Raw genomic sequence first — 14,182 nt, 5'->3', positions numbered from 1 at the left:
TTAGGAAAAGTCTCTAGGTTCCAAGAAGAATATGCATGAATTACAGCTGTTCATGTCCAGGATCTTCTCTTTGCTGCTGTGGGTTGTTTACTCTACAGCCGGGTCCATGATCTCTGAATGACTCCTGTGCGGAAGGGAAAAAAAGAAAATTATGAGGCAGCTGTTTGTGAGTAAAGACATAACAAATGTGTGAGACGTCAACCACAGGCTCGCCAGAGCTGTCATCACTTGGCTGCAAGAGTCAGACGTAAGTAAATCAGGCGAAAGAATTGAAGGGAAGCGAGGTGGGTAAGGAGGGTGCCCAAGTTTGCTGTAGCCCTCCATTCATGGAAGCAGTTGATTTTGAAACAGTTCTTCTAAACAGTACCGGTCTTCATGGCCATCATTTTCAAACTAAAGTTAGGCTCTAAATCCATGTTTTTCGTACACAAGAACTCACCACTCATTGCCTTCAGTGGGCACTGTCCGTGGTGAGATGGAAGCTTAATCATCTATCTGCACAGTAACGCTTGTCTTAAGCCTTTCTTTTTCCACTACAGAGCACTGCAAAAGCAGGATGTTGCACAGAGCTCAGCAGCTAGGGATTGGTACTCACCAGAGCACAGTGGGGAGAAAGGAGAGAGATTTACAGTTTCATGAGCTTGGCCAGGGTGTTGGTAAAGTCCTCTACATGCTCACTGTTGACATCCTGAGGCCTGAATAAGAGGAGAGAGCTGGGTAGGTTCTGACATAATTCTGTGTGGAAAGCAACTCACTATTGTGATTGCTCTCAGAAAATAGAGTTGGGAGAAGAGACAAGTTGATGAGGTACAGGACTAGTATCAGCCATGCTGTAGAGGGGAGGCTCCATCCAAGTTTCCCCCAATGCAGCTGTGCTATGCTTATTGGAAAGAAAGATGCAGGCTTTGATGCACAGTAGAAGCTTTATTCTGACCAGGAATATACTGTAGGAATATTACCTACTGCCATCTTTTCACCCGCATAAGTCAGATAGGAATAAGGACCTATTCCCACTCCCATTGAAGTGTACAGCAAAACTCCTGTTGACTGAAATGGGGTTAGGATTATAGGGCCCTACATTTCAAGGTAAAGCTTTCTACCTACCTTTGATTATGCAATATGGCTCCCAAGAAATTCCTTAATACCATCTGCTGGTGGTAGCGGCTGTCCATCAAGATGCTCTCAGACTGACGTCTGGTCAAAAATTCATGCTCCCCTTCTCCTGGGCTGCGTTCGCTGCTTCGGTTATGCAAAGAACAAGAATGGGCTGCTAGAATGGCTCTCTGCAGACAGGTTTTTTACAAACAGTTTCTCCATCTCTTGCTGGAAGGATGGGGAACCTGCTGCACTTGCAGGGATGGCTTAGCTATTGCCTGATGGATCAGGTTGTTGCAGCATCTTACTTCTGATTTGCAAATCATTTGCCCATCCATTGCTAAGATGAAATAACTGAGCTCATTGCTCAGTCTCTTGAGTAGGAATGGGGTTGGTCGAGTGGGAGACCAATGATGAGCTGCAGTTGACAAGGGTCTCCTGTCTTGTTTAGCAACACTAGTGTATGTGGTCAAAGCTGGGGGAGCAGCAATGTGGATTTTGATTTCCCGCACCTCCCTGCTTTGGGGCAGGGTGAAGCCAAGTTTCTTTCTTTCAGTGAGCAATAGCAGTTAATGTTTCACACAAAGGTTCTAGCTGGTTCCTAAGGCGGTGGAGGTTAAGAATAACCCTGAAGCTAATAGGTTGGGAAGGAAAGGATTAAATACAATGCCCAAAGAAAACTGTGATTGTGGGGATCATTACAAAATATGGGGATGCAGGGCTCTCTTAGACCAAAGGGGAAGAGGCTTGTTCTTGTACTGGTGAAACAGTGAGAAATTAATGTGACTAGGAGAGATGATGATTCCATCAGACTGGATGGAAAGATTTCTACTTGAGCCATGTGCATGGAAGAAATTACCTGGTGTGACACGCAAAGTCCTAACTCGGTAACAATAGACAAACAGGAAAAGTGGTCTTACCCCAGCCGTTTGCCTATAATGGTTTGTAAGATCTTCCGGGCAGAGATCTGCCCCAGGACCTTTCGGTAGTGGTCAGTGAATATGGCATCAGCATGGCGCTGCATCCTAAAGATGAGAGACAGATGCTGGATGCATAAAACACCCTGGATAATCCACCCTTTTGGTAAGAAATCAACTTCAAAAATACCAAAAAAAATTCACATCTGATAGTGCTGAGAGGGGAGTTGATTAAGGGCCAAACAACCATCCCAGAATCCCAGTATCTGACTTTTTTTTTTCTCCAGCAGTAAAGCAATTGTTTTTTAAAAAGTCCTGACATGGAAACAGCAGGAAAAATCTACCAACCAATCAGGAACTGCTGGGGAAAAGTGGCTTCACATTTAAATAAAAAATGTTGTAAAGGGCCTAAAAGTTTGGGGGGGGGGGCAGGGAGGAGGCTGGGCTGGGGAAGTGGGGGGTGGCTAGGATGTTCTTATGCCCTGGCTATTCCCCAGCAATGCCATGGGACCGTTAGGAGTGAATGCAGCTGGGACATGAGTTTCCGAGAAGCCCTCAGAGGTGCTCTAATGTTCACTGGGATCTGGGTCCCGGAAGTCTCAGGAGAGGGGAGGTGCAAGCCTCCCCCTCAGTCCCCACATCCTGGCTCTGCACCAGGACAGGGATGAATCCACCAACCCAACCCCATGGCTCTTGTCTGCCTCAGTTCCCCCACTTGCTTAAACAGGACTAACTATACTTCCGTGCCTGATGGGGGTGCTGTGAGGATAAATTTGTGAATGTTTTGGAGGTGAACAGATGCTGCTACAATTCCCAGAGATGCCTGGAGCTCTGCAGAATTGCTGCTTGCATGAAATAGGGCAGGAAAGGAGTATTGATCTTGCCTCATTTTGCTATCGGTCAATAACTGTCTCTTTGGAAAGGTTGGAAGAGTTAACCCCTTCCCCAGGTGACTGACTCAGGTGTAGGGAGACAGCCTTAAAAGAGTGGAGAGAAAACACAGCCCGCTGACTACACATTGTCTGGCTATGAGCACAGACTTCATCCACTACAGCAAGGTTTTGTCGAGTCAGCACCAGGCGGGGGAGACCTTTTAAGGAAGATACCGGCACTTTCAGATCTGCCTGCATTAGTGCTGGACCAGTGAGGCAGTGTGCTGGGAGCAAGCTCTGTGCCGCTGGTGATGTCTATCAGCAGGAATGTGCAACTGTGCTGTTGCTCACATCAGCTCAGTAAAAATGCTGTAGGACTTCTGGCAAGAGTTGGGGTGATAATTCCAAGCATCTTGATCAAATTTCTGTGTGCATGATTACACGCTTCCTACCTACCCTTCCCTCAATTGGACTTAAAATTATTCTGTTCCTGACCTAAGTTGCCACAGTCCAGGGAGCCACAGAGCATGGCCGTTTTCAGTTTGATTCCTGTGTGTTTAAACCACTAGAGAAATCAATGAAGGTGGCTGGAAAATGGTTAGACTTTTTGGCAAAATATTAAAACCTGAAAAACCTTGGCCAAAACCGCCCCCTCCCTGCCAAAAAAAAAAAAAAAGAGGTGACTGGACATTTCTATGGAAATGGTGCTGCAGTGTCTCGTGGGAGTTGTCTTTTAGGTGCGTTATGCCCCCTTTCTTTTCTGTGGGCAGGTCGTGGTGGCTGAGCTAAATCTCCCATAATGCACCATGATCTCCTTTCTTGCTGAGTCACCACAGTGCATCATGGGAGATGTATGTTGTCCAGTAGAGAGTGAGACCAAGAGGCAGCCCTACTACAACTCCCAGGAGGCACCTTAGCTGCCTTTCCAAATTGAATGGAATAACATGATTTTGGCAATTAATTGATCTTTAACTATTCATGGTAAATAGGCCTAATTGCCAGTGATGGGATGTTAGATAGGGTGGGATCTGAGTTACTACAGAGAATTCTTTCCTGGGTATCTGGCTGGTGAATCTTGCTCACATGCTCAAAGTTCAGCTGATCTCCATATTTGGGGTCGGGAAGGAATTTTCCTCCAGGGGATATTGGAAGGGGCCCTGGGGTTTTTTTGCCTTCTGCTATAGCATGGGTCACTTGCTGGAGGATTCTCTGCACCTTGAAGTCTTTAAACCATGATTTGAGGATTTCAATAGCTCAGACATAGGTGAGAGGTTTATTGCAGGAGTGGGTGGGTGAGATTCTGTGGCCTGCATTGTGCAGGAGGTCAGACTAGATGATCATAATGGTCCCTTCTGACCTTAATATCTGTGAATATATGAAACTTTTCCATTTTCAGGTGAAAGCTTTTCAATTTTCAAATGTTTGGGTTTTTAATATCTCCTACAGAAAGCAGACAATTTTTGCAAAAAACTTACTTTAATCAAAAACCCAATTTTCCATCAAAAAACAGTTTGGCTGGAAAAACTTCTATCAGACCTAGAACCCAATCCTCACTGGTAATTTCTGCAAAATACCCTCAAGTGCCCTCAAATCCTCTTGCTGTTTCCCTCATGGGCTGCAGTGTAGGAAGAAGTTAACTGAGGCTCCCTTTGTGTGTTGGGATTGTAGAATGAGGCACCTACCTCTTTTCAGCGGGGTTGGCTAGAAAACCCTCCTCCTCTTGCTGCTGCTCCTCCACAGAGAGATTGTTGCTCTGCACAGGACTGCCATCCTGTAGCTGAAAGCTCACTGCCTTGCTAGAGATGGGCAGTGGATTGTACCTGTAAGAATGAGCCAGCTGCACTGAGCACAGCCAAACTGCAATCCTCACCATCTCCCCCACCCCCATCACCATAGCCTTCTCCACTGGGCCAACCACCAGCAGTCCTTAAGTAGCACTTGCTGGGTTCACCTCGGTACGGCTTGTATTCTCTCTTTTCTTCCCTTCCCTGTCTCAGGGAGATGGCACAGGTTGTCTTTCTATTACTGTCCTCCAGATCTGGAAGCTGCCTAGATGCTACTTATACCAATATGCTAGGCACCTTTCGAGATTAGAAACATAGAAGTCCCAGGCACAAAGCAGCAGACAGTTCCCCCTCTCCAAAATGCCAACATACCCAGGAAAAACATAGCCAATTGGGTTCTCCCTGTGCCAGTTTTTGAAAGCAAAGCCTAAAGCATTTTCCATGGGGAAAATGTGAATGTTTGCTCCGGAGTCCAACTGCACTCAGTTTCATAGATATACTGATTTGTGAACTTACAAAAATAAGATAATTTCAACAGGTGGCAGAGAGATACTTAAATGAATTACAGGGAGGCCTTAGTACATCCCTTCAATCCATATAATACCAAAGCTCCTATACCTCTCACTTCAATGCAAGTGGACAATAATACAGAAGAAGCAAAGACAGTTAACCTTACTTACAACTTTTTAATTAAAGGAAAGTCTGGCTGTGCCATCTATATTGTTATGGTTGCTCAACACCGCCCATTATAAGACCCTGTTTTCAATTTTTTATAATTTTGCCAAACTTCAACCATTTAGGCTGAAATTTTCCTTGCCAGGCTGAATTGTTTTGAAAAATTTAACCAAAATAATTCAGCTATTTCCAAGGAAGAGGCTAGGGCAAAATGTGGTTTTCCTGTGTAAAAAAATTTGTGAGACCTTTCCTTTAAAGTGTCCTAGCACCCCTGTACTTTGGAGCAGGGACTCAAAATTTGGCAAGGGGGTGGCCTTTGTGTCAGGGATGTGTCTTTTGCCTTCCCATAAAAATCCACTCAAAGTTGGCCAAGTTATAAGCATTTGAAAAACAGGGGTTTGGAAATGATCAGAGACCTCTTTGATTTGAGCAACTAAAATCACCAAAGATTGTCCTCGCTAAGCACGCTCCAGCCCCTCGCTGCTCCTGTGTATGACCAGACTGCCCATGTGCCGTCCCCACAGAGTGACTGAGGCCTGGTCTACACTAGAAAATTAGGTTGGTTTAACTACATCAGTCAGAGGTGTGAAAAATCCACACTCCTGAGTGGATAGTTAAGCTGAGCTAAATCCCTGTGTAGGCAGTGCTAGGTCGATGGAAGAATTCTTCCATCCACCCAGCTACCACCTCACAGGGAGAAGAGTTGCCTGCGCCAATGGGAGAATCCCTCCCATCGCTGTAGGAAGTGTCTACACTGAAGCACTGCAGCAGATCAGCTGCAATGGCGCAACTGTGCCCTGTAGCATTTTAAGTGTTGGCGAGCGCTGAGCCTGTTTCAGCCCAGGGCTATGCGGGGCTCAGAAGGACTTTCCTTTTCCTGTAATGGCTGCTCCCAGGTGCTGGGGTGCAGCCAGGCACTGGGACTGAGAGCAGGGAGTCCATCTCTCATGTGTTTTCAGTGATCCCCCTGCTGGCATCCAGCCAGCACAGAGGAAGAAGCTGTCCAATTCAAATGCAGAAGGGACAAAAGCCAGACTGGGGGTGGGGGAAGGAGTAGATTGGGGCAAGAGAGTAGGGGAGACAAATGAACTAGCTGGGCAAGGAGATTGAGACTGGGAACCAGTGGAGGACATGGGGGCAGGGACTGAGACTAGATGGATGAAGTCTGGCACTGGCTTTGGACTGGGACTAGGAACCGGCGTAGGGGCTCAACAGGGGTAGGAGAGACGGCCCTGACAAGAAGTTTGGTGTGGGGGAGAACTTGGACTGGCTGGGCAAAGGGACTGGGTGAGAGGAGTGGAAGAGGTTGGGAGTAGGGGGAACAGCAATCGAGACTTGGACAGCAAGCCCATAGGAGGAAGCTAACATGGAAAAAATAGTTTGTGAGCACTTAATGAATACGCACAGTGGGGCCACGTTAAAGCTACACTGGCAACCCTAACTTTTGAGTGCTTGACTTTGCAACCTTAATAATGTCAGAGGAGTGAGAGAGAGATGTTGCCTGATGACTTGGGGAACTGCTAATGAACTATAGAGATAGTCCACTCTAGGTCACCAGTTCAAATCCAGCATGGCTTGGTAGCAACAAAAAACAATTACTATCTGATGACAGTTTGGCTCATATGTAGGAGCTTGTGATTCTAGGCATTGTCCACTGGCTCTATATGGATTTTTATCCTGCACCCAGCCCTGTGGTATCGGAGCACCGTACAAGCAAGTGTCTATTGCTACCCCATTGGTTCCCCAGTTGGCCATCTCAGTGGAGTCTGAACTCTAGGTCGACCTGGGGTCTGTTGCTGTGGCAGTGAGTGGGTAAGCTGTTTGTGCTGTGGTTCGTGTACTTGTTCTGTGAGTAAACAGAGGACTTAGGCTCCAGGGCTACTTCCCTGGCTGCTATCACCAGCCCTGAACTTACATATTTAGCTTTAAAACTGTTTGGGGCGTTTGACCCTGGCTGTCCCTTGTTTTGACTGCATCCAGTTTTCTCCTCAAAAGCCTTATGTTTACCTTCATGTTGTCAGACACAAGGTATGTTAACAATGACAGCAAACCAGTATGGTCCATTATACCACCTCCTGACTGCACGCCCATCAACAAAGCGTGGGCAGGGTGTGAATACTGGACTCTACATTGTGCCGTGCGTCTTCAGTGAGCCAAGGACCCAGATGAATCAGAAAGCTGTGGGTCCCATAATAGCCATGTAAACAGCTGCTCATGGAGACTTTGCAGGCTCCGCTTTCTCGTCCCAGCCAGAGGAATGCGGAGGAGGAAAAGCTTGTTCTCACTGAAGCATAAAGTAATGTTTAAACAAGACAACTTGGCACAACCTGCAGGGTTGGCACAGAAGACGTTCAGCCCCGGTATAGCAGGAGGGGCTGCAGGTCACGACTGACTTGAACTGCCAGAGCCATGTGTGGGAGGCACTCCAGATGGAAACAGCAGGAGGAGGTGTGGGTCAGGACTGAGGTGAGCTGACAGGGCTACAGGCAAGGGGCAGAGATCAGGACAGAAATAGCACTGGGCGCCGCAGGTCAGGAGTGAGGTGAGCTGACAGAGTTGCCTGGGGGCCCTGGAGCCCTGGACTGAAATAGCAGAGGATGTTGCTAGTCAGGATTAAGAACTGCCACAGCTTGTGGTGGTGAGGAGACTGAAAAAGCAGAGAGCTTTGCCGGACAGTATGGAATGTGCTGTCAGAGCGGGGGGAGGGGGGACTTGGAAAATCCTGCCTGCAGTGTCATGAGCCTGGTACAAAAATCCACAAAATGCCCAGGCCAGAGAATAGGAGTGAAGTCAGAGGGATGGGGGGAAATCTTTGGGCAGGCAGGAAGTTAAGGGGCTTGAGCCTACCTGAGAGCTGGATAGAGAGGAGAAGAGATGGAGCACATGACTAAATGGAGGAACAGGAGGAAGATGGCCCTGTGCAGCATCCTTCACCCTTCTGGAGTGACCTGAAATCAAGAGAAATCCAAATCAGTGATGGTAACAGCCAGCGTCTCCTGACCTCGCACACAGCATTTGGGGGCTCTGAGCACACCACTGCCAGTGAGTTGGGAGAAAGCTTCTTGAATGTGCATGGGAGCTCTCAGCTACATCTCCATTTTCTCAGTCAGACTCAAATCGTTGCATCCCTGTGTCATCGGCATCAATGGGAGAGAAATCACCCTGTGCAGCCTATATTTATAATACCCGACATACTTCACCTTGCAAGACAGCGGACTCGGCATGTCAGTGTCTTGGCATTGCATGGTATTTATCATATAAATACCCAATTAACAGCCACCGTCTCAACAAAGAAGCCTCTTCCAATGCCTGTCTCTGCCTGGAACGCTGTCCCAGCAAGTTGATTCCCTGCCTTTGGTGACTGATGGCCAGACTCTAGAGCCCATTTCCAGGAATGGTGCGGGTGATACAAATGCCGGCCTGGAATCCATAAACCCCTGCCTGTGAGCTGGGATCAGAACATACTTCCCTTCCGCTCTCACCAGCCTCCTCTGGAGCATGTTTTACCCAGACGAGTCAGAGACCGGAAGCAGGGAGTGTGGGATTGTCCTAATTAGAACTGCTTGAACTACTTTGTTAGGAGCTGAGCTCTTTTTTCGGGCTAGTGAACCCAATCCTGATTTTCCTCTGAATGGATTTGCTCTTTGTAAATATTTGCCTGATAGTTTGCACAACTAACTTTCACCCTCTGAGGAGCTGTTTGGATTACAGGAGCACCTAGGGGCCTCAACTGAGATTGGCGCTCCTTTGCATCAAGTGCTGTATAAACACAGTGAGAGACAGTCCCTGCCCCAAAGAGCTTACAGGCTAAATAGACAAGATGGACAAAGGGTCGGAGGGGGTAAAAGAGGCTCTGGTAAGTAGAGTGATTCACCCAAGGTCACAGGCAGAATTAGGAAGGTGTCCTGGGTTCTAGCGCATAAGCCTAGCATCTGCCGACACACTACTTGTGTTGTGCAGTTGGTCATCTTAGTTGCATAGTATCTGGTTCTCCTCCCGTAATGGATGACTGCAACACCTGACACGAGAAAACAAGTAACATATTTCTGGAGCGATAACATTCCATGTGGACAAGGGGATCTGGTGGATATAGTGTATTTAGATTTTTAGAAAGCCTTTGACAAGGTCTCTCACCAAAGGCAGTATGGGCAGGGATGGTGTCCCTAGCCTCTGTTTGCCAGAAGCTGGGAATGGGTGACAGCGGACGGATCACTTGATGATTACCTGTTCTGTTCATTCCCTCTGGGGCACCTGGCATTGGCCACTGTCGGCAGACAGGATACTGGGCTGGATGGACCTTTGGTCTGACCCAGTATGGCCGTTCTTATGAATGTTTCAGGATAGGTGAACACTTTCATGATTGTTTAGCAGCTGTCTGGATACTTGGGAAGAGGAATAATCCAAGTCCATGGACCAAAGTGAACTGAACTCTGTGCTTTTATTTGTGGAAATTAGAGCTGGTAGAAAAATTTCCATCAAATCTTTTTTCCGGTGAAAAGCACCTTTGTGATCAAAATGAAAATGTTTGCAAAATGTTATCATTTGGATGGAAATTTGTTGTCAAAAATATTCCAAAATGGAAAAATGCTTACTTTTTTTGAAGAAAACAAAAACAAAACTAATTAGGTGTCAATCACAGGTTGGGTAGAGCTGGGTGTGGCATTGGTGGGAATTCTGTGGGGGAAGTTGATTAGTTTAGTTACAATGTTGCTGGGTTATTTTATTTGATCAGAAGTAACTGACAGGTCTTTTTATGCACTTGTGCGTGTGTTTAATCTGTTGCCCAGGGCTCCGGAATACCAGATGGTTGCTATTTTATTGTAGTTTAGTAAAAATACAAATACATATTTATTTCTAGAGCTGTGAGCCTAGACAACAGCCGGCAAAGTGCATAAGAAGCCACAGTCCTGACTTCAGAAGCTTTCAGGCTCACTGGGACAGATCTCATATGGAGGGTATTCGTCCAAGACACAAGAGAGCCTGGAGTGATTGTCAGCAAGAAAATACAGGTAAGGAGCTGCTGTGAGTGAAAAGGGATCTGAAGAAGAACAAGGAGGGTGCATGGCACACGGGGAGGGGGAAGTTGTTCCAAGCAGAGGAATGAAGGAAGGTGCAGAGCTGTATGTAGAAAGAGACACAATGACCAGTGGGGAGCAGGAGGATTTGAGGAATGGGGCTATTCCTGTCTCTGCACTGGCATCTGCAGGAGGAGAGGATGCTGTGCCCTTTCCATGGGTGGAGCAGCAGCAGAGTTCCTCCTGCCCTCTGGGACATACTGTGCTAGGTCCGTCAGACCTTCCTGCAGAGCTCCAACCGGGCTATACTCCTCTGTGCTGCCCACAACAGGCTGCAGCACCTACATGCCTCTGTCAAGCCCTAAATGGCTTGTTTATCACCTGCTTACAAATTCAGGGATAGACCCCAGATCTCCTGTCCCTGTGCCATAGGCACAAAGGCATCCTTCCTCTCTTCCAGTGCCTGAAAGGATCAAACCGGCAGCAGGAGGCTGACAGTGAAGGAGAAGGAATCTAACTGCACATGGAAATGATAAGGGATGAGAGATGAAATGGAAATGCAAAATAATACCAAGGACCGTGTGGGCGAAGGAGAGTGAACCTCGAAGATTCAGTGGAGAGTTGTGTGAACGTGATCCAGGTCTGCAAGGCTGGGCTGCATATCTGACCAGCACAGGCAGGTTTGTCTATCCCTAAGGACAGGGCGTTGTTTCTACTGTTGATCATTGATGGAGTGCCATAAGTGCATGTGGCACTGCACAGACATGATCCCTGGGCCCAGGTGCTCAAAATTGAAATCTGAGAACATGGTGATGACACACAGCAGCGTTGGGTGTATTTGTGCTTTTGATAGACACAAAGGGGTGAAGATCCTCATGGACGAATTGTGTTTTAAGGAGCTATTTGACTGAGGAGAGGAAAGTTGTTTGGGGAAAAATGAGTAGGAAGGTATTCTGGGCATAGGATCTGATCTCTCTGCTATTGATGTTTGTTTATTATTGTAGTGTCTGAGTCCAAGTTATGAACCAGAACACATTGTGGCAGGTGCTGTGTAAACACAGAACACAAAGACAGTCCTTGCCCCAAACTTAAGCCCCCACTGACTTCAGTGAGAGCAGAATCAGATTCCCAGGGAGCAGGATGGCACTATTAATTACTGTAAACAGTTCCTCAGTCTGCTTTCTGGTTTCCCAGTTTACAGCTGCTTACACTTCAAACCTGCAGGCTGGGTCAGCCTTCAGCACTGTTTCCATCTGTTGTTCTTTTGGAAGTGAAGCAGCTTGACCTAACTTTAGAACAGAACTGACTGTTGGCAAAAGAGGGGACTGAATCCACCTTCCAAAGAATTCTTGCCTCTTAGAAACCATCATGTCAGCCCCATGAAGACTCTCAGAATGCCAGAGAACCGAATCAGGGACTTACTCCTGTGGGACAGAATTATAAGGCTTTTGGTTTTAGGTTTACACTGCTGTTTTCTGGAGGAAGCATGCCCCCCTCCCTGATACCCCAACATGAATCCTAAATTATATCCATCCACTTCTGATAAAGAAAATGAGGGTGATCTATACACTCCAAAAGGAGCGTTAGCACCCAAGTCTGGGACAGTGTCAATCAATGTTCTTTATATTATGAACAGCCAAACCACTGTGAGAGCATGGCAATGGGGTTGCACAAGTGCAACCAGGGGAGAATATAGCCCTTTGCTTTTCCCTTCCTTCCCGTTTGTATTCCTAGGGTAAGACACCCCGCCACACATGATTATCCCCACTTTCACTCTATACCCAGCTCCTCTTTTTTTCAGTGCCAGGTGTTCCTCCAGACTATTTTTATCCCTTTTGAAATCTTTATTCCGCACCTCTCTGACCCTATTAGTTTCTTAAAGACGCTTTTTTGATTTTCCTTTTTCTCTCCTCATCTGTTTTTATCTTCCTTATCTTCTCTTTCCCCTCTCCATTCTTTCTCGCTCTCTCTCATCCCTTCATTTCTGTCCCCTTGGTCCTCTCCCCTTTGATCTTTTTCCCACCCCATACACAAAGGATACTGAACCTGAAGTCCTGCTCGCCTTCACAAGTGTGGGCATTATTTCAGAGGGTGAACAGAAGAATGTTTAAGTTTCACACTCTGAACATGGCCAAGTTGACAGCCCTGGAGGGTTAATTTCACTTCTCTGCTTTCCATTCTAGCAGTGGGGGGCAGGGGAATTAATAAATTTTAAGATGAAAAGCATTTAATGTTATTGTAAAAGATAAAGCACAACACCCTCCCAACACCCCCTCATGAAATTTCAATGTTGCAGTGTTTGTGAAAATACTGATGGATCGATTAGCTCGATCACTCCTTCTGTTCCTTACTGTGTCTGGGATACATGTCTAATCAGTCCTGAAAATACTGCTGTGGGGATGCAATGAAACCTTAATCACTCCTGCAGTCTGATAAGGTTGACTTTTATACCGTACTATCTTGCAATTAAAAGTACAAAGATATTTCCAATTGCTTCCTCTGCTATCCTGTAATTGGATTTGTGTTGCCCGTAAGTCTTTCAAATTTCTATTCATCCCTTTGGTTGGCTCGACTAAATAGTTATTAATGGATGAGTAAATTATTGGTTTTGTGGTGGCTTTCATGAATGTCGTAAGAGCAGGAAGCAGGTTCTGTGCCTGGGCTCATAAATTTCCAAACTGTTTTGCAAAGCTGTTCTATAACATTACATGTAAATCTACAAAGTATCAGACACTTAAGTTACTAATAATTGTTTCAGTCTATAACTTAAGCTACAAAGCCCTTTGAGATTAGTACTGAGGCTGCTGATAAATGCCAAATCTGATTGTGCTTTAGTGTAATTGAATTGTCCCCAGTTTCCAAATAGCAAGTATCTTGTTAAAACACACATGCAAAGGATCAAACTTACCGTTCCCTGAGGAAATGGGATCTTTCCAGCTCTCTACGTGATTTCCTTTCCCTGTTAAAAATACAGCTTCTTTCTCTCTCGCTCTCTTGATAGCTTTTGTTGCTTCAACGAACTGGACTGGGTTCCTTCCTCCTTAGTTCTTTACCTGTGCAGGGTCCCAGTGGACTGGGACCAAGACTTGTTCAGATGTCCCCAACTACCGTGGTAGTCGTCCTGCTGCAAGAGGTGCACCTTCTCTTTTTATACCTGTGCACCCTTAAGAGTTCTGTGGGCTTCTCAACGTCAGAGGATCAATTACCTTCCAGTTGTTCAAAGGGCTGTGTTTAGCATCCCCTCTTTTAGCGGATGAGGCTGCAGGCAGGGAGGTGGGAGGTAAGGGGGGGGGTTATGCCTGCACTTTGAGGATGATTTGCATGCTTTCCCTTTATCTTACAGATATAGAATAACAACAATAATTTGACACAATGAATGACCAATTAGCTTTACAAGGTAAACTTCTCTTCCCTTTAAAATGTCATTTTTCCTTGTAACCCACAATGGGGGAAGGTTAACCATTAATATTCTCTCCTGCTGCCTTTGTAGGAAGGTTTATCTCTTGGCCTTTTTCTTTTCCTCCCGATTATCAGGCTTTTCCTCCTTCTCCTTTGTTGTTGGTACCTGCTGTCGTTAGCAGGGCAGTTCATGCTTCAGTCCCTCGCAAACATCACAGCCTCACGCCAGGCAAGCAAAGCATCTTTCTGGAGAACCTTGCTCTGTGCATGTGCACTGTAAAAAATCAGAGGTCCTGCTCCATTTGCCATGTCATCCCTCCATTTTGGTCTCCGGTGGCCTGTTCCATTCCTGTAGGAACTGTTAGGGAAATGCTTTTTATGAAGCCTCATTTTGGAGGGAACTGGATGGCTCTGGGGGCTGGTAA

At 46.4% G+C, this 14,182-nt stretch overlaps 1 protein-coding gene across 1 annotated transcript; it reads right to left on the bottom strand.

Annotated features, from left to right (window-relative positions):
* Positions 1 to 606: 606 nt before the first annotated feature.
* Positions 607 to 13,509, bottom strand: GHRH (growth hormone releasing hormone). Its single transcript, XM_078848285.1, has 6 exons — positions 13,267 to 13,509; positions 8,191 to 8,291; positions 4,567 to 4,704; positions 2,016 to 2,120; positions 1,105 to 1,239; positions 607 to 695 (listed from the first exon to the last, which is right to left on the bottom strand). The coding sequence occupies exons 2-6, from the start codon at positions 8,268 to 8,270 to the stop codon at positions 626 to 628; spliced, it is 528 nt and encodes a 175-aa protein (XP_078704411.1). The 5' UTR covers positions 8,271 to 8,291; positions 13,267 to 13,509; the 3' UTR covers positions 607 to 625.
* Between the last annotated feature and the right edge of the window lie 673 nt (positions 13,510 to 14,182).

This window comes from Lepidochelys kempii, chromosome 13 (assembly GCF_965140285.1).
Source record: "Lepidochelys kempii isolate rLepKem1 chromosome 13, rLepKem1.hap1, whole genome shotgun sequence".
NCBI classification, from domain to species: domain Eukaryota; kingdom Metazoa; phylum Chordata; order Testudines; family Cheloniidae; genus Lepidochelys; species Lepidochelys kempii.
The sequence above is the reverse complement of the archived record's forward strand: the minus strand, read 5'-3'. Positions and strand labels throughout refer to the sequence as shown.